The 20,182-nt window shown below is 44.7% G+C and overlaps 2 protein-coding genes across 5 annotated transcripts; one reads left to right on the plus strand and one right to left on the minus strand.

The window, feature by feature from the left end:
• Positions 1-9: 9 nt before the first annotated feature.
• On the plus strand, positions 10-2,581 carry nudt7 (nudix (nucleoside diphosphate linked moiety X)-type motif 7). Of its 3 annotated transcripts, none has more exons than XM_076088960.1 (4): positions 10-375; positions 486-628; positions 719-877; positions 965-2,581. In XM_076088960.1, exons 2-4 carry the CDS (start codon positions 578-580, stop codon positions 1,316-1,318), a joined length of 564 nt encoding a protein of 187 aa, XP_075945075.1. In that variant the 5' UTR covers positions 10-375; positions 486-577; the 3' UTR covers positions 1,319-2,581. The 3 variants fall into 3 exon arrangements, with proteins under 3 accessions (XP_075945075.1, XP_075945076.1, XP_075945073.1); XM_076088961.1 differs by having other exon boundaries at positions 10-265; XM_076088958.1 differs by having other exon boundaries at positions 10-628.
• On the minus strand, positions 1,508-19,526 carry LOC142947395 (nuclear factor of activated T-cells 5-like). 2 transcript variants are annotated; one of them, XR_012953366.1, is made up of 14 exons: positions 19,185-19,526; positions 14,375-14,503; positions 11,331-11,961; positions 11,027-11,210; positions 10,234-10,424; positions 9,949-10,121; positions 9,556-9,690; positions 9,380-9,432; positions 9,136-9,268; positions 8,686-8,870; positions 6,327-8,598; positions 5,764-6,202; positions 4,454-4,540; positions 1,508-4,338 (listed from the first exon to the last, which is right to left on the minus strand). XR_012953366.1 is itself a non-coding variant. In XM_076088952.1 (12 exons), the coding sequence occupies exons 1-12, from the start codon at positions 19,255-19,257 to the stop codon at positions 5,826-5,828; spliced, it is 4,536 nt and encodes a 1,511-aa protein (XP_075945067.1). In that variant the 5' UTR covers positions 19,258-19,526; the 3' UTR covers positions 1,508-5,825. The 2 variants fall into 2 exon arrangements, 1 of the variants encoding a protein (XP_075945067.1); XM_076088952.1 differs by having other exon boundaries at positions 1,508-6,202.
• Positions 19,527-20,182: the final 656 nt, after the last annotated feature.

A 20,182-nucleotide genomic window follows, 5' to 3' on the forward strand; every position in this document is an offset into this window, starting at 1 on the left:
CAAGACAAGTCGTCGCATACAATGACGTCATCTTTATGGGTTTGTTGTGGTCGTGTCCATTATGGTCCGGAGTCTAGATTGTAAACAATAAACTCTTGCAAGCCACGCTGCCCGTCCTGTCTTACGATCCTAAACCGAACCACTCGAGGTTGATGCGTCACTTTAACCGCCTCGTGGAGGTTTCCTAAATAGTGGGCAAAGATGCTGTTAAGATATTTCTGAGCCGTCTCTGTCGTTAAAGGTTGTCCTAGCCGTCGTAAAAATGGTAAACGTGTTAGCTTAACGTTAATACTACAGGAACTCATTGGAATAGCCTTTGACACACTATGTGTTGTCCTAGTTGTGTAGCGTTAACGTGTGCTACGGTTTCGTGCTGTAAGTGACGACATAAGTTTGCTTCCAGTTTGGACTCCAAGTGTATATTAAGTTTAAGTATTTTATTGTTGCTGTCCTTCACCTTTCCGTTTCTACCATGCACATTAAAGAGAAGACGATAGCCATTCTAAAGCAGTTTGACATCGGAAACAAGCTCGCGTCTCTTCCGGTGCTGCCCAAAGCCTCGGTGCTCATCCCGCTGATGGTGAAGAACGGAGAGCTGTGCACCCTGATGACCCTGCGGTCAATGGAGGTGAGGAGTGGATGTCATCCATGGGTGGGCTGAGCCGTCTCTTGAATGTAACTCTACTCTTGACTGACGTGTGTGTGTGTGTCTGCGCAGCTGCGGACCAGCGCTGGAGAGGTGTGTTTCCCTGGAGGGAAGAGAGACCCCGGAGACAGAGACGACGTGGACACCGCTCTGAGAGAGGCCGAGGAGGAGATAGGTCTACCGCCTGCTGATGTTCAGGTGGTCTGCAGGCTGGTCCCCATCATCAATAAGGTAGGACAGTACATGGTTCTTCCCTTTCATGGCATCAGCTGCTTTGGGTCCACCTCTTTACCCCCTCCCACCTTCATCTCCTAACAGAGTGGTCTGCTGGTGACCCCGGTGGTTGGCTTCATCGATGAGTCATTTCGTCCCAGTCCAAATCCGGCTGAGGTCAGCGCCGTGTTCACAGTCCCTCTGGACTTCTTCACCAGCGACAAGGACCACTACGCCACCCACGGTGCTGCTGGGAAGATGGGGTTGCTGCACTCCTTTTATTTTGTGGACCCCGACTCAGGAAGCCAGTATCACATCTGGGGCCTCACTGCCATCTTTGCCATCCTGGTCGCTGCCCTTGCTCTCAGGAGGACGCCTGAGTTTGATGTTGGTTTTGACCCCGAGGATCCGTTATCCTTCTTCCAACGGATTCTACATAGAAAAACTAGTAAACTATGACCAGCCGGTTTCCTGATGTCTCTAATGCATTTTGTCAACATTTACAGCATTAATTGTGAGGATAAGAGTGCAATATGTAACTTTACTTGAATGCATTATTTGCTGAAAAAGATTAATATAAAAACCTGTCGGAGCTTTTTATAACTCGTGCATCTAAAAGAAAGCGGGACGATTAAAGGAGCGAGTCAAGACGTTTACATTTTTATTAATTCATTTAATGTAGCAGCAGGATTACAGATATAAACAGAAGAGTATACAAATGTCCAGACCAAGGCAAAGTACATGTTAATAATAGTTCAGATGTATGGTAACACACTGGGGTTGACCTTCGTCCCGACCGCGGGGTCTTAAGGCCAGATACCGAAGCTCAAGCTACACAGAACGGATACAACGGAACTGTTGGAGAATGTGAAATAGAAAAAGCGAACTAGGAAAAAGTGAGCAAAACTGATTACACACGAGATTACAGCTTACACTATTGGCAATTAACAGTTAATTTATCATGGTTGCTCCTTTTTGATCAAGCGTTTCACAGCAACAATAGTAATGTTGACAAGCACATCAACACAAGAAAGCTCTCCCAAAAAAAAAAAAAAAAAAATCTCCGCGGTCTCGTCCCTTTTACCTCACACACACACACAAATCTCAGGAGGCATGAAAAACGTTTTTCAACAGAAAGTAACGGACAAGTTGACAATTCACTTGTGAAGCTGCACAGTATTATCTTGAGAGTACTTACTCTGATATCCTGGAATGGATTTCCAAAGAGAAAATGTTAAATTAAAGTATCTATATATCTGTACGGGTTATGCTTGTGTTTAGAAATAATAATTCACTGAAAGGTGTTCTGATGTTCAACAGTCCTCGTGAATAAAAAGGACAAGGAGCCGAATGGCAAATGACACGAAAAAGGGGACACCGGTAAACACAACGGAGTAACAGTTAAGTTATCAAGGCACACACAGTTCTGTTGAAAGCATCACAATTGAAGTTCAAGATACCCCTGCAGTATATTTCACATTTAAATATACACGGATATTCATCTACATGACTTAAAAGGACAAAACTGATATTTTGTAACGATTTGTGTGCTATCTTCACCACCATTTAAATTAATGTTTCACATGTTTTGTCAGGTGGAAGTGGCTATTTGAAGAGTCAGACTGAGCATCCTGGAACTGCTCAAAATGAAACAACTGGATGTGAAAAAAAAAAAAAAAACATGAAATTGCACCACAATCCAAAAACAATCTGACAAATGCACAGTGATACAAATGACAGTTGGTGCCAATCCGCCCCACCCTCTCTGCCTCAAAATATATGTTCTCTAAAAAAAAAACTGTAATTGGTCCGATGTTGGATGTAGAGCAAGCTCTATGTCCACACCATGAGGTAACATTTACATTCATGAAACTGAAGTCACAGGTTGGCTTTCTGTGGTGGTATGGCTTTAAGAGGCATTACTGTCATGTGCTCTTAAACTCCCCAAGAGGAATGGAATGCTTGGAAACATCACTACTGCGCTCGAACCTGATCTACAGTCAATAAATGAGTCAAAGTGCCGTTTGAGATGCATGACATTTAAAAAAAAAAAAAAAAAGACAAACCTAGTCCATTGTATTATGGGATACAGGTTGGGTAAAGTCAATGTTTAACCAGTTTAGAGTTAAGTTCCAACATATCTGCTTGATTTCAGTCACACACTTATAATAATCACAATAAACCTGCGCTTCATTTCAGGACCACAGACCAGCAATGATATTCTTTGCTATGAGCATAAACTAAAATGTTTAGTTTTACAAAAATACTCTATTCTTGATACATGGATACAAAATTCTAAAAAAGATAAGTTACTTTTAAAATGGATCACTAATAGCTGCGGGACAAAACGGTATGAATATGAAAATGCAAACAAATGCATGTGTGAGCAACACTATTCTAACATTTGAATTCTCAGAAATTGGCTTTTTGTTTTTTGATAATGCCAAATTGGCTCCTGTTGTAGATATGGAACGTACAGCAGTGTTATTTTACATGAAACAAAGTAATGTATCAAATCGGTGGAAATGTTAATGAGAGGTCAACTGATCCATGAAACGAAGTACCTTTACATATCTTCTAATAAAACGTGTACTTAAAAACAACATGCAGACTTACTATCCACGCAAGAGCTGCATAACTTAAACGAGTAAGTACAGACGAGTAAACATTATGAGGGCATTTGCGAGGACAAGTATGAGACAAGATGACGGCGATTTACAACAGGAGCTCTGGTGTGCCGGGGTGCACTCCAGTCTGACCCCACAACAGCCCGCTCTCTGGACTCAACTGCTCCAAAACTAACGCTTTAGGTCAGCGCTATTGATAGAAGTACAAACTGTTACGCACCAGAAATACATCAGAAGTGCCCATTACTCCTGCACATCTTTTTCTTTTTTTTTTTTTGAATTTTAGGATGGCGAAGGCATGACCCCCCCACCCCCACCCCTGATGTTCTTAGACGAACCAATCTCCCTCCTCATGCCTAAACCCAACCAACAAGTGCAAGCCAATCAGAGACAGAGTAGGGCAGGTCATGACTTCACCTTCCTAGGGAAAAAAAAAAAAAAAATTTGGCCTCCTGCACATAGCACCGTAGATAGAACCAAAATGTCAGCCTCTATGTAACAGAGACTTCATTTACCAGGCAGCCCCTGTTCACAACACAAGGGACGGTTACTGGAAGCCAACTTCACATGGCGCCGGCCAGCACGCGGTACCAACACTGAGACGAAAACTAAAATATCTAACACAACACAAGGTAAAACAGTCTCAAGTGACAGTAACAGTAAATAGTACAAATAGAAACACGATGACAATTCCTTCATTTCAATGCACAGACTAAATGAATCAATGAATATTTTGGGTGTTTTGTCAGTGTGAGAAACACAAAGGCCTACTTACCACTCCAACACTGACAAATGACAATGCTTTTGTGGGAATGGCTGTTTGTTTAGACAGACTTGACTGGACCACTGAGACTGAATACAAAGAGGAATTCAACAGTGAGTAGACATTCTATACAAAGCTGTCCTAAACCTCAAGAAGTATTCAGACATGACAACATGTTAAAATGCTCGGCAAAGATGTAGTTACCTTTTACAAAAGGTAACTGCTGTGTGTTATTTCGGGTTTTTAACTGGACGTTTTCCAAGTACAAACTCAGCTGGAGTCAGAAGGGAGCTGTGGACAGATATAAGGATTAGCTAGAGGTTATAAAGTGCTTGAGATAAAATGTTTATAAAAACCACACAACACTCCATTTTCACTAGTGGAAAAAGCTTCTTTCTATCCACATTAAAGTGGTAGAGGGTTACCAACTTCTTCAAAACAAAAAAGATACACACATTATATCGTTGAGCGCTTCTTAAAAGCTTCTACAAGCCCAGTAATGAGGCCTTAAACCTATGAAACCACTGGGAGGGGCCAAATCAACAGGCAAGTCACATTATGCACACGAGGGGGAATCTCATCTGTGAGTGTTTAATAGTCCCTCTTTCTGCACATTGGGGGAAACCCAATACTCATTTTGGTGTGCGATGCCTTCTTCTTTTTTTTTTTTGGAGTTGATCATTATTTGAACGCTCCCGGTAGAGTCTGCACAGCTTCACACTCGTACATGATTGAGGCAAAACATTCTACAAATGTACTTCATTTAATAGTTAATTACTCTTAGAGTAGATTTCAGTCAAAATTGTTGACGAATGCATATCCGCGTCAAAAGTTCAAAGTGAGTGGGGACATTATTCAATCCCCGCTTCTATGCCGGGTAATTATGAACAAAACAGAAACACATCACACAAGACCGCCTCTCAGAGTGACGTGAAGGCGTGGAGTTCACACACTCAATAAGATTCCGCCTTTATCCGACACTTACGTGCAACCTGATATTCACTCCTGGCTGTTTCATCTACTCTGCCTGCTCTTACACACTCAGCTCCATCACATTACTACTCCCATTTCTTTGTCGCTGACATTCTTTGTCCCTTTCCAGTTTTTACACCAAACCTGGCAGGTTGTTGTTGTTGTTTTTTTTTAAATCATCATCATCATCATCATCTCTTCGGTTCACATTATTAAAACACTCACAATAAAACACTGCATTTCTGAGACTGATGGATAAAGCAGTTATTACAGGCCTCTCTGATCCCGCAAGAGGGGTAATAACAAAGGCGGATTCTTCAATTCAAGGACAATGGGTGTATGAAGGCTATAATTAATTATAAATATTCCATAAAAACAGGGAGTTACATGAGCTCATAATTTGGGTTTTTGGGGTAAAAGGGGCATTTAAATCTTACATATTTAAAAGTTTCTAAGGTTTGTGGCGTTGACACAAAACACCGCACGCCACCGTTCTGTTTGTCGACGTACGGACGTTAAACTCTCGGCTACGTATCACTCACTCTCCTTTGTGCCCACATGGTCCAATCATTAATCATCGCTTCTGTAGACTCTCCAGTAGGTCCTAAATTTTATCCATGTTGGACGACGCAGATATCGATGCCTGCAATTGATTCTGTAAGCTGTTCTGCATCTGCGTCTGTCGATTGGTCTGCATTGGAGTTGGCAGGCTTGTTTCTATGGTTGCCTGTAAACTGGACTGCAGAGCCGTCTGTGTGTTTGCCTGCATTGCATTCTGCAGGCTGGTCTGCAAGACGTTCTCTAAGCTGGAGTGCATCTGTGCCTGAAGGGTGTTCTGTAAGCTGCTGTGCATGGTGGCTGGCATTGTAGAGGCAGCTTGGGCCATGGGCTGGTCCAACAGAGGTTGCATGTGGCTGGAGTTCTGGGGCTGGCCCTGAACTGGCAGGGCGGGTCCAGAGGAACTGAGCAGCTGGGGGGAGTCTGGGAGGAAGAGAAAATGAAAATATTCACTATTATCAAACAGCAGGTAAAGGCATTGGCATTGCCGAAAAAAAACTCTTATTCTCTGTACTTCAGAAGGTGGAGAAGACCAAAATCATCTTACCATTCTGGATGCCAAACACAAACAGATTGGCCTGCCCTTGTGGGGCCACATTCCCACCCACAGTTGTCTGGAAAAGCTGCTCCGGGGGCTGCTGGCCAGGGTTGGGTACCACACCCACACCCCCCTGTACCACAAAGATGGTTGTGCCAGGGGCTGGAGCCTGGTTGTTCAGCTCCTGTGAGCTAATAGTGCTCTGCAGGCTGGACAGAGAGGTCTGTGGCAAGAACAGCTCCACAGGTTGAGAGCTCTGGACGCTGATGGAACTTGGGCCCACTTGCATCGGCTGCTGTTCCTGGAACAGGCTCTGCTGTTGGTTCTCGGTGGATGTGGAGCTGCTGCCTGACGAGCTCTGGTCTTGGAAGGACATGGGCTCTGCCGGGTCTGGCTGTTGGATTCCAACGCCAATGCTCCCCATAGGTGAAGGGCCTTGGGTCTGGGTGCTGAAGAGAATAGTTGGGGGAATAGCCTGGGGGTTAAGATCGGTGGTGCACAGGAGGAGGCCCGTCTGTTGGGGTTGGGAAAGCTGGCTCTGGGGGACAGGGTTAACCTGGGAGTGGTTTGGGATACTTTGGAACAAGGAGCTCTGCTGGCCCATTGGAAGCTGCGGTGGCTGCTGTTGGTTCTGCTGCGGAGACTGCTGCTGCTCCATAGGGGTGCTCTGCTGCTGCATTTGGGAAAGCTGAGTTTGGGGTTGGTTCTGAAACATTGCAACAGACTGGGGCTGACCGTTAGAAGTCTCCATTGAGGAGATGAATGCCAGCTGCTGTTGCTGCTGTTGGGGCTGAGGGTTTGGGGACAGGTACAGGGTTGACCCTGGAGGCTGCTGCTCGGAGTTCAGACTGCCACTAGTCAGAACAGTCAGCGTATTCTGGAGCAGGGCAGCCTGGACCTGCTGTTGGGAGCCCTGGGTCTCAGCCAGGGGCCTGGGCGACTGAAACAGCTGCTGTGGGGGAGATGTGTGGGATGGAGGCTGTGTTGGGAAGCTGGTCTGAATGGTGAGCAGCTCTCCAGCCTGCTGAAGGAGGGACACTGGCTGCTGTACTTGGGGGGACGAGTGGATCTGGGGTTGAAGCAACTCAGCCTGAAGGTGCTGCTGTAAATTCTCCAACACCTGCTGCTCTTGTAGTTGGTGCAAGTTGCTCAATGCTTGATTTTGCTGCTGCTGTTGTAGCTGATGTTGTTGTAAATTGTTAAGTATTTGATTTTGTTGTTGCTGATCCGGAAGTTGGATGTTGCCAAGGACTTGTTGTGTCTGACTTTGTTGCAACTGTTGCTGTTGAATATTCTCTATGATTTGCTGCTGCTGCTGGTCTTGTGGCTGTAATATAAGTTGCTGTTGGATCTGCATGTTGCCAAGAACTTGCTGCTGCTGTTGTTGCTGTATGTGTTGCTGCTGAAGGTTACCAAGGATTTGATGTTGTTGCTGCAGTTGTTGATGCTGTTGAAACTGTTGTTGTATCTGCTGTTGTTGTTGTTGTTGTTGTATCTGCTGCTGTTGTTGCATCTGTTGTTGCTGTTGCATCTGCTGTTGCTGTTGCATCTGCTGTTGTATCTGCTGTTGCTGTTGTTGATGCTGTTGCTGTTGTTGATGCTGTTGTATCTGTTGTTGTTGCTGTTGATGCTGTTGTATCTGCTGTTGCTGTATCTGATGTTGTTGTTGTATCTGTAGCTGTCGCTGTGTTGATAGTGAATTATCTGTGGTTCCCAATCTAAGGCTGTTCATGTTCTCCTGGACATGCTGTTGAAGGGAGTCTGCAGAGGGGGTGGGGCTGTACAGCACAGAGTTGAGCTGCTGCTGGGCTACAGCCGCCTCAAACACCTGCTGGAGCGTGGTGTTGCCTCCAGCCTGGAGCTCCCTCACTGCCCTCTCCAGCTGGGCCACCTCTTCCTGGGGGAACAGGGGAACCTGTGACTGTTGGGGCTGAGAGGGAGTCGCTATCTGGGGCATGGCCACTACTACCACCCCTCCGCTATTATTGGAACTCTCAGGAGCTATGCTGTCCTGAGGGTCTCGGAGGAACTGCTGGGGGACTTCTGCTGTCACGGGGGGGATTGTAGTATCGCCCGGCACTGGAAAGGAGGCCGTGGGGGCAATGTCCTGCTTTTGTATGGTGCTGAGAGACTCTAGGCTGGGGAAGACAGGGGGCGCCTGGGCAAGCTCCACGTCTTCAGGTTGGAGGGGCATTGGGCTCTGAAAGGACTCTCCACCGGGATGAGGACCAGAGCCGAGCTCCAGTGTCTGCTGCACCGTGACAAGAGGGTCAGGGGATGGCTAAGGGAGGAAGCAAAGATGTTACAAACTGCATTTCTGAAGAAGACGTTTTAATTCCACTTCTTTTGAGAATGAATGGTATCTTACCTTAAAGTCATCCGTGCACGGTGGATTACTAGACACTTCCATCGGTGTGTCCTCTTGCCGTTTGGAAGGCGGAGCAGAGCTGTCAGTTTGCTCAGATGATAAAGATTTGATCTGGCCATCAAATATACACGTCTTGACCAGGCAGGGCCCCTCTGTTTTTACTGTCCGGACATTTGAGTCGTCAGCTGTGTGTGAGAGAGTAAACACAGGAGAGCTGTAAGTCTGTGAGGAGACCAAGCCCGTACAATGATGTCTTGTGATTTAAGCTTCTCTGAAAAGTCAATGAAGATTTCTGGCATTTCAGCAATACCGACACCTTTCGTGCAAACGCATCTGCTGGAACTGGAACTGATTTATACAACCAATGCAAGTAGCATGTTCCCTCACATAATAATATGGTAACAGTATCTTAAAAATAGGAGTAGCACACACTTCCGCTGGAGGCTGTACCTGAGTCTGGAGTATAGGTGAAGGGCTGGGGATCATGTGATCTACCAGCATTGGTCATTACGAAGATTCCCACAGAAACAGGAGAAGAGACTGACTGGTTGTGGAACGGCGGCACTGTCACTATCAAATGGTTCTGGAAAACAGAGGTCCAAAAGTCCAAATTCAGTAAAGTCCCATGGAGAGCATGGTGAGTGAAAGCAGGCAGGTTTGAGACTGCAGCTTATAGTTATTCAGCTGCATTTACCTGATGGAAAAGGTCCATGTCAATCTTTGCCTCAGCCTGCCAGGAATTATCATCTGCAAATAAAACAAATTATTTTTCTTCTTCTGTCATCAGAGGTTTACATGCAGAAAAACCATATCCACACAAATCCCACTGACACAAAGTCAACACTGACGACACCAAGCGGGCTACAGCACCTGCAATATTCTCCTGAAAAATAACTTTGGTTCCTTTGAGGAAGTTCTTTCCGATGATAAAAACTTCCTCTCCTCCTCTCACTGAGCCGCCGTGAAGACTCTTCTTCAGGATCTCTGGAACTCCTGCTGGCTGGGCTGGAGAAGGACACAACAGTCAATGAATCAACACTCGCATGACATCTGGGCTAGTGTTTTACCAGAAGGCATGTGGAAGACTGAAACAGAAAGAAAGGAGGTTCTACAGTCCGATAAGACCAATGCTCTACGGCCATCCTCCTTAATGCGATGCGTGACAACAGATCAGTGGAAACGCAGCCTCCCTCAGCCGTTAGCCTCATGAAGCCTGGCAGTGGCTGTGTTTGTAGCTTAAGACGGATGTTTACAGCTACTCACTGCAGAGGATGGGCGATGAGGCGACCTGTAGAGTAAGTACTGATCCATCAGGTTGGGAGATGTTGACTCTGAAGGCCAGCCTGGCCCGTGTGCTCTTCTTCTTGGACCCTGCCACACCAATACGGGCCTCCACATCTGCATTACGCAGCTTCAAAATTCCTACACGGTCCACCCTGTAGAAACAGCCACGGATGAGGAAAACATGACACACTGAGAACGTCTTAAACATCCACACGGTGTAAGTATAAACCGGCAGCGATTATCCTCAAAAAAATAAGCCCTTACGCGAGTGTCAAGTCACTGCTGGGCTCCAGAGGAATCTCAATGACAGTGGTGCCCTCTATGTCCACCTCCTTGCAGGCAGTGGTGTTGCGTCCCGTCACTCTGCACGCCTGGTAGAAACCGTGAGGCTTCACTCTGCCTGCATCATTTGCAACAAACACCTGCAGCACAACTGGCTCACTCACACCTTCCAACTGGGGACAGAAAAAAAAAAAAGGAATTGTGTTAATAACTTGAATTGACCCTCACTAATAATAGAAAGCAAACGGCCATTAAAGAATGAAGCGGTTTCAAACCCAAGAGAGTCAGATCTTCTTTCTCCTTGGATCTCACAAAAGTAAACAAGGGAAATACACACAACAGTGGAAGAAATGTTCTATTAAATCACAAAAGATGAATATTCGTACTTCACACACAGAAGCAGCTGGGAGCTGTTTAACAGAAGTGCTCTTGCTTCACTTCCCTGTGCAGACTTATCAGTAGAAGGTAAAGTTCTTTCAATTCTTTGCCCTATGAACATTGGGTCCGTCTTTTTGATTTGTCAAAAAACTTTGAACCACACAGAAAACCGCAGGCTATCCTGTAAAATACAGCTTTTGAAGTGGCTAACATGTGCAGATGGGTGTTTAGTGGGTGAATGCTTCTGATGTGTCTCCACTGGCATGAGCGTTCTCTTGTGGAGCACAGTACTCCACACCCCGTGTATTTTTGCCCGTATTCAGACACTTCGGTGGTAATATTCCCCCCCCCCCCCCCCCCGTGTTCAAGAAGCAGCAGGTGGCCTTCTGTGTCAAACCTTGACAGTGGGGAATCCCTGCTGTGTGCGGTCTTTGACAGAACCTCTGCTGCCCTCTGTCAAGTAGCGAGCTCTGTGCTGGGTCTCTGGCTGCACCAGAATCTTTAGCTCTTTCCCATCACTCCTCTGGGGGTACTGAGTAGACAGTGACCCACCCTTCACTGCAGGTCCTGACTCAAGAGAGCTGCGGGGCAAAAAAGATAAGAATACGTGACAACATTAATATGACTTCTAGAACTTAAACGACATTTACTGTATTCCTACAGATGGATTGAGATGCTGCGTTGGATAAGGATCGCCCCACCTGGCTATGGGACTGTTCTTGTCTGTGCCCAGCTGGGATAGGACAAAGTGAGGGGCCTTGGCGCTGTCAGCATCAAACACATCCATGCTGTCCTCCGGAGGAGCAGGCTTGGGCCCGGGCCGTTGGCGGGGGGTGCGTTTCCGAGACTTGCGCGGCACCTCCGTGTTGTCGTTGTAGGAGACGGAGCTGATCAAGCTGAAGTTGGAGACGGAGTCATCAGCCCACATGCTGCTGCTGTGCTCGGAGTCTGGACCCGTTGGACCAGATACGGCAGGCTCGTCCTGGCTAGACATCTGGCTGTCGTCAAATAGGTCCTCGGGTGGCGGGGATATGCTCAACACGGGCCTCCGTTTTGATGGGGTGTTCTGAGGCTGCTGGGCTCCTAGCCCCGACAACACTCCTGACCCTATGTCTCCTGTTGCAGTGTTTGCTCCACCGTTGCCTCTGCTGGGGGCAGATACAGCACCCTCCATAACTTGAATCTCCGAAGCTCCAGCTCCATCCCCTCCGGTGGAGTGGAGATGCTGGGGACCCTTGAGATGGTCTGAGGACGAGGTAGAGGAGCCAGTGGATGAGACTCCCATGGCCAAGGACGAAGAGGCAGAGGGGCTGGAGGTGGAAGAGGTGGCATCTGTAGTAGCATATACAGATAAATAAGTTAGTACAGACGCTCAGCACAGTGCAGGCTAGCAGTCCCATTCAAGCAGCTGAATTTGTGCATGATTTGTATTGATTTCCCCTCTTCCCAACTCTAATTTCAACAGACTGTTGTGGGTTATATATATATATATACGCTCTCACTGTGCATGCGAGAGCCGTCAAGAATTGATCAAATGTTCTGAAGTTAAAGTTGAGAAGGGTACTATAGGTCCCACAATGTTTTGATTCCTACGAAACTTTTTCTCAATTAAAATCAAGGTGACAAAACTGACATGCTTTGTTTACAAAAACAAAAGCAAGCTACAAATCGTTACATACACATTGCCAGAAAGAAACACAACAAAATCTGCTTCAAACTTTCTTTGTACAGCCAAATTTGCAAGCTGGTAATGTGGCACCAAATTAAATTTGCCAGGGTTATAGTACAGTTTGTGCAATGTGCATTCAGTAGTAAACAGTAGTTTGCGCATGCCAATTGGAAGATTTGGTTGGGACTGAGCGTAGCCATGGAGACAGAATAAACAAGCCTCTGACCTATGGAGCAGTGAACTGCAGACCATTTTATATGCAGACACTCCCTGCCTCAGAGGGAACTTCCTGCAATAAAAACGAGACAGCCAATGAGCAACAAGAGAGCTGATCATTCAAGATTCAACTTCTGTCAATCAGTAAATCGGATGAGTGTATATACTGAAGAAGGAGTAACTTCTGAAGTTGATCATTTATAGACATCTTGAAGCATGTGTGGTAAATAATGACGGACATTACAGTAGTCATGCTTTTGATCAGCACTGCTTAGGGCCAGCTGGGTCAGACAGGATAGTTAAAAGGTAGCATTAACAGAAAGCGCTCTCTCCAACACTGCTGACCGGTTCATTTGCTCTCCAGACGAAACTCAAGACTAGAATTCTTCAGAGTTTAGCTGATGTTGTCTGCCCTGAACCATGATCCAAGATCAGACCGTGTTCCTTTGGTTCGCTGAAGGATATTTAAGGACGGTTCAATGCTTGCTAGGGGCAACTTCACGGTTTCATAAAAGAGACAGAACCTTCGTAACTCCCGACAGTACCGACTGATCTGTAACACGGGAGTAGATGAATCATTGAGCTCCAAAAGTTTGAGACCTCAATAAATGATCCGATGACCTACGGATGTATGAGTGTGTAAACGAGTATGTGTGAATGACAATGTGCATAGAGAGAGAATGTGCACAGGCTGGTTCTCCTTTTGCCACTCGTTGACATATTTAATAACAAAAGCGTATTAAAAAACTACACTGGGACCATCAGAGGGATAGATATAATTATAATATATAGATATAATGTCATAACATGAGGGATGTCTGGGATGACTGCCTAAGCCAAAGGAACATATTTGGATCAGCAGTATTGGTTGTACTGCATGCACCTGAATACAAGTTGTTTTTTTTGAACGGCCTAAAAAGCAGAATGAAATGAAAGCATTTAGCACAAGCATCACATTGGAAACACAGTGCTGCTGAAAACAATGAGTGAAATGAGAAAGAACAAGCTGTGTTGGCATGCCGTTAATGCACAGTCACCGTTACTCTGAGCTACGTTTTCCAGGAGAAGACGGTGTGCGACTTGTATTACATAGAAGCCATTACGGTTCTTACGTTACAGTCACTGCCACTAGCGAGGTACAGGTTAGTAAGATAACAGAGTTTAGGAGCTGGACTAAAACTACATTCAGCTATTTGTACATTTATAAAGTGAACTGGTAAAGAGCTGCAGGCACGTATTGCAGTTGCAGTTTTGAGTGAATATCAAAGCCCCAACATACAGACTCAAGGTAAGCGATGCCTCTTCCCATGACGCTGGTCCCCTAATGCAGACGTGTTGAACAAGCCAACAGACTGCACGAACCAAAACAATGACAACAGATTTCCACTAATTGGTGGTTCCTTTAATACAGCTTGAGAAGCTCAAAAATATATTCATATACAGTTCAAGTCCAGCTGTAAAAATCCCCTTCAACTCTCTGCCCCCCACCCCCCAATGGGTACCACCGTAACCTCATGGAAGTATATATATATATATATATATATATATATATATATATATATATATATATATATATATATATATATATATATATATATATATATATATATATATATATATATATATATATATATATATATATATATATATATATATATATATATATACACACTGTATTAGCTTTTTATAATCTCCAACAGTCACAAATGTTGTCTCAGGAACTGGTGAAAGGGTGAAGTTGCCCCCAGACACTGATACAAGCCCATATGAGTTTCTTCACCGCTGCTATCTCCGGGAATAGTTTGGCAAGGGGAAACTGATCTCGGATCATGGTTCTCATGAACTGAGCGGGTAGCTTACCTGAAGCCAAAGCTGCAGAGGGGAGAGGTCCCGCCTCTCCCCCACTCTTCTGGCTCATGGTGGGCGGGTCCGTCTGGGTGGACGACGGCTGGAGCTGGAGCTCTTTGGGGAGGAGGTCATATACCGACTCTGTCATAAAGGATGAGCGGGAGAAGACAGATTAGGTTTTGAAAAACAAAAATAAGGTTATTCTTTATGACAGGACTAAACAGCTAGAAAAGATGATCCACTCTTCCCGAGGAGAACTTTTCTCTGACTTCAGAAGTTCTGTTCTAAGCCTGATTCCCCATCTAAGGACAGAGAGGTATCTGCTTCTGCTATCAGCAAGCGTACATAATTATGTACTTATGATTGGCCAAAAACTGAACCCGGTGCAGAATTGCCTCAAGATGCAGTACCACGAATGACAGCCAGACACGGGCTCCAAAAATGTTCAGACTGTGCTGAACTCAATTCAGAAGGACCCAACAGAGTAAGCAATCCTTAAATGGGATGGAAAGCAAACCCGCGTCTCACCATCACTTTTTCCTACATACACAAAAAAAAACACTCAGCTGTCAACACCAACACAACACAGGCTATCTTATGATGAACTAAATTAGCCTCCCATGAGCTAAGTGTAGCACGACCCACAGAGACATTCCTTGATATTTGATGGTAATACGACTCCTCGTAGTGTTTTACCAAACCACTGCAGCTACACTGGAATGAGCTGCACTCGATGGCAGATAAACACACGATTGGGTAGTTTGGTTGCTTAGAAACAGGGACCCATCAACACCCTGACATGGATATTTCAGCTGTGCATCGGCGGCACCGAGCATGTGTAGTAGTCATCTGATACTCAGCTATGACTTAGCACTGACAAGACACATGATCTGGCACTTCCGTGACGATGCCGTTGAGGGAGTGACAACACAAAATCCCCACAGCTTACAACAAAGAGCCACACAGTGCTGTAGTTCACACAGACGGGCCAAACGTAAAGCACTGAGATGGAGGCCAGCTCCATTCGTCATCCATAGCTAATGGGTTTTATATAGAGCTGAACGGCGTTAGCTTTTTTTGGTGCTCCAAGTGCCAACAAATTACATAAAAAATAAAAAAAAACTCAACAATGTTTCTTTCCAAATATAGAAAGAGCTGTGATAGCCTAACTCACAGACGTTGCTGTGAAGACACTTCACAATGACACCTATAGACTATTGTCATTAACCACGTTGTTAGAGTGAACTGTCCCTCTAAACCATGACAGTGTATTTACACACATAGCAAAGTGAACCGATTCTCACGAGAATCCTCCATCTGTGTCTGTTGTGCTTTGTTCATGTTGAGAAGAGAGAGAGAGAGTCTTTGTGCATGAATGCATTACAGATTGACTGGCAACCCGACATGACCTCAGTCTTGACCGTTTCACACAGGAGATGTGTGCATGCTGTGGGTCGAGCACTGAGTGCACGTTCAACCTGCCTGGAGCCCGTTCATATGCAACGAAGAGCACTCGCTGAGAAATGCATGTCGTCACCATTCACAGACTCGCACCACATCTGCAGCAGTGAGTTATTAAAAAACTGAATTATATTATATAATAAAGAGAACAGAAATGCCTGTTCACTGCGTTTGGCATCTAGTTTGGATGACGGGCACTGGACAGGTCAAAAGGAGACTACACTGGGTTAAACTATATGTCACCGTGCTGGTCTAAATGGGGCATACATGTTAGTCACTAATCATTTGCTACACCTTCCTTCTTTCTGCATACATGATTTACCCCAAATGTAAATGAGCAGTCTGGATTTCATTCAGTGTTTTCAACTCACTCATGTGCCCGACTGGTCGGGGAGGGATCAGTAGGCAAAACAGTGTTTGTAGACAATGTGTCAGATTACATTTTGACTCAAAAAGTGCTTTAATGAAAAGCTCTATCCATCTACATGAAAACATTTAACACCATCAAAGTCCCTTCATCTACCTTCTCTTACTTTGTGGACAGAACGAGGTGCTTACCCTGGGCAGCCACACATTCTTGCATTGTTAATTATCAAGAGAAAATATAACGCTCGCCTTACTCGTGAATCTCAGTTGAATATAAATATAAAGTTTAACTTCTCACTGTTCCCAATTAAATACGTGACACTGATCTGTTCAGGGACATTAGTGTTGGTCTCCATTTGCTTTTATAGCAGTCAGATGACATCTGTACAGTTTATGTGCAGCGCTCTAAAGGCTCGACCGAGTATGCCCAAAAAAGTAGGCTGCAACACAGTCGCCTGCCAGGGGGCGGAGTGATTTAAACAAACACTTAGAACAATTAAACTACATCATCTCAAAGTTATGCACCGCTCACATTACACATGCCTTAAAGGTTTTGCCAAATGGCAAGGTCACCAGTCCATTTTTATTCTTTGCAGCTGTTTTGGGGCTAAGAGGGGGGAGGGGGGGATGACAGATGAATAGACAATACATGATGGCTCTGTTTTTGTTGCAAATGAAAAAAATATGCAGTCCAAGAATGTGTCTCAGTGCCCAAAAATGGCTCCTTTAATTCCACTCTTGAACTCATAACGACACGCTCAAGCCAGAGTGCAGACAAGCTACTCCCTGCACACAAATAATGCCATTTTTCTATATTTACACCATCTCTGTTTACCTTGACACTGAGTTATACTGACAATGAATGGCTAGAGATACTCCATTCGGTTCTCCATGCGCCTGCTTATGTAGAGCCGATAAACCAGATCAGTGGTTCCAGCTTAAGACATAACCCAATTACTACTATGAACATCTCGTTTACATTTGCATAAAAGCTACAGTAAATGCATGTCACATCACATGTATGTTGATCTTTCTAAAAACACAAGCTTTGTGGTAGTCAACCTAGCCCGACGGAACCACTGTGCTGGCTTACGATAAACAAATAGACATGGATGTGTCGATAAAAGTTATGAGGCAGTGTTGCTTTTGAAAGGATTATTTCCAGGGGGCACTTTCATTTCTTCTCATAGGTCTCAGGTGACTGACAGCAAACGGAGCCTAATGGATGAACACACTGAAATGAATACATTCAGTTCAGGCACAATTAAATAACAACAGAACAGAACATAAATTCAGTCAGATTTCATGTTTAACTGTTTATAATAGCTTGTTTTAAACATTACATCATATACATACGCATGTTTTATAAAATATGTTATGGGTGGCATTTGTGTAACTAATGAAGTGGACTGCGATTCTTTTTTAAATGTATATTGTTTGAGAGCCCCTATGTCATTTTCACTGACACATAGTAAACACTAAATCAATGTAATTTGTGTCCGTCATATAGATGCAAGACTACACAAATCCTGGATGTGGTTCCCAGAGTTGGCAAATGAGAGGGTAAAATAAAAGACCTGACATGTGAATAATTACTATATTATTTTTAATCTAAAGAGAGCAAGGACACACTCTCTCTCTCTCTCTCAGCACGTCTGCTACCTTAACCACTACACAAGCACGCACACACACACACACACACACACACCCAACTGCTGAGATATAAATACACAGTCATCATGTGAGACAGTGTGACCATATGGTAGGCTCAACTGAGCATGTCAGGGTCACATAGCAGTGCTTTCTGCTAGCTCATGAGCGCCCTATACATAAGCAGCTAGACAGATGTGAGAACAGCAGGTCCGACAGCTGGAAGGTAAAGATTGTATTCGGTATAAATGATATTTGTTAACCATCAAAATGTGGACAACATCTAAGACATGTGGTCAAATAACAGGAAACCCTGTTGTCCGTCAGTGTCCTATCATAATGTATAAATCTGAGAGTCTCAGGTTACCACTTTAAGAGCAGTAAAAAACAACAACACAGCATACAAGGCTGGCTCATGAATAAGCAATAGCATGATGGATGCCAGTGTTGAGTGGCAGATTCACAGACAGTGTCCTTACACATGAAGTTGATACGCTTGGTAACAGAGGGGGAAACTAACCTGCAGACAATGTGCTGCTGAAAGCCAGTACAAATCCACCGGCCCAGCTGACAACTCAGAGTTAACGGCCTAGCTCCTAATTGATGTCGCAACACCCTCCTAATAATAAAACAAGAGTTGGCTGACATGTGTCCAGAACGTATTATAGATGAAATGTGTGGCACCAGTGGCAGCACCCTCTATCCTGCCAGGGACACTGGCATGTCCGGAGCTTTCATTCCGTCCGTGAAACCAGAGAGTATGAGAGAGACAACTCTGGCTCAGTTCCACACATGATGTTAAACCACAAGGGACTGTCACACAACGACGCTAAAACAAGGAGGATACGCATAAACCACATGCATGCACTACATATTCTCGCGATACACGCATGCACACACACACACACCTCCGCAGAAGCCCACTATGACTTTTGGTACATTAAACCAATGAACAATGTGGTGACTGGAAAGCGACCTCACGTAACTGTGGCTAGCGGATAGTACTAATGCTCGCCATCAGACGAGACCGCTAGTTAATGACACATCGTATCGTATCGATAGGATCTCTCGTATCACCGTTATATGTAGACGAGCAGCCTAACGTATCACGGTCCTCCACGCAATGTGACACCGACAACTAGCCAACCAGGTACACGCCAGTGCTCAGCCCAAATGCAGCTAACTAAGTGCTAGCTTGGTCGGCTAACAGCAGAAAAGAAGCTAACTACTGCTAGCTAGCAGCTTAACGGGAGCGATCAAGACATTCGTAATACTTCGCGGTGAACTAACTAGGACAACCGGGTCGGTGTCCTAGTGATAACGTGTATTTAAGTAAAAATCTTACCTTTTGAGTATAGAGATTTGGGGGAATTGAGGTCGAGATCCGAGCTAAGGAGGGATATAAAATCAGAGGGCATCGCAGCGCTTCATCGAGGGGAGGGGAAGCGGACACTCTTTGGTAGAAACGAAGTCGGCAGCTCTTAATAAATATTGCGTTTTACAAGCGGAATGTTTTAATATACAGAGGATAACATCGACACAGTGTCAAGGCGACAAAAAAACTAAACTTTCAATAGAAAGAAAAACCGTTGATCAGCACGTCTCCCGTTACTCTGTCTTTGCTGAGAGGAGACACATTTCGTGCAACGTTGAGACGCGCACACACACACACACACACACACTTGCCTACAGTTGGTCGGCCCACCTCCTAGCCCCTCCCCTTTCTGCTGCCAGGGGCATGCGCTGTGGCTGAGGATACAGTGAACCATCACAGAGGGAAGTAATGTCATTACGTTGGATGGCTTTATTCCTCTCGATCAAGCCCATTTCAATCACATTAACGTAAAGCAAATCTGTTGATGAAACTATTGTGCCAAGTTGAATCAGTTCTAAATGATGACAACACACCATCAGGTTCCCTAAATCGTCAATGTTTAGACAAGTGCAGTTGTTTCTAGGCTTTCTGTCACATCCTCTATCTATATCTTCGCATAGAAAGTTTAAGGTCTTTATGAAAAGTGAAACGTACATTTCTTGAATTTGCCCGAAACTAAGTTTTTTTTTCCCAATGAGGGTTTAATGAAGTTCTTCTGTCTGAAGCCAAATACTGTAGGTATTTATAGCGTATTGGCCAGTGATGGAACAATTCACATCTTTTACATAAGCAAAAGCAGCAATCACACAGTTTAGGAATAGAAGATGATGCATTCAATATCTTACTGAGGTAAAAATACAGCAAAACTACAAGTATAGCAAAGTAAAAGTACTGTTTATGCAACAGAATGGCCTCTCTCTATTTTACTGTATAATATTTGATTAATACTGATTTTAATGTTATAGCCT

The sequence above is a fragment of the Anarhichas minor genome, unplaced genomic scaffold (assembly GCF_050575085.1).
Source record: "Anarhichas minor isolate MPS153535 unplaced genomic scaffold, ASM5057508v1 ptg000011l, whole genome shotgun sequence".
NCBI classification, from domain to species: Eukaryota; Metazoa; Chordata; class Actinopteri; order Perciformes; family Anarhichadidae; genus Anarhichas; species Anarhichas minor.

What these genes read in the sequence shown, in the direction of transcription:
- nudt7 (XM_076088958.1), top strand. Translation starts at nt 473, where the DNA reads ATGCACATTAAAGAGAAGACGATAGCCATTCTAAAGCAGTTTGACATC. An exon ending in TGACCCTGCGGTCAATGGAG is followed by an intron (nt 629 to 718) that starts GTGAGGAGTGGA and finishes GTGTCTGCGCAG; the next exon opens with CTGCGGACCAGCGCTGGAGA. An exon ending in TGGTCCCCATCATCAATAAG is followed by an intron (nt 878 to 964) that starts GTAGGACAGTAC and finishes ATCTCCTAACAG; the next exon opens with AGTGGTCTGCTGGTGACCCC.
- LOC142947395 (XM_076088952.1), bottom strand. Translation starts at nt 19,257, where the DNA reads ATGCCCTCTGATTTTATATCCCTCCTTAGCTCGGATCTCGACCTCAAT. An exon ending in AGGGATTCCCCACTGTCAAG is followed by an intron (nt 10,425 to 11,026) that starts GTTTGACACAGA and finishes TTCTGTCCCCAG; the next exon opens with TTGGAAGGTGTGAGTGAGCC. An exon ending in AGCAGTGACTTGACACTCGC is followed by an intron (nt 10,122 to 10,233) that starts GTAAGGGCTTAT and finishes CTGTTTCTACAG; the next exon opens with GGTGGACCGTGTAGGAATTT.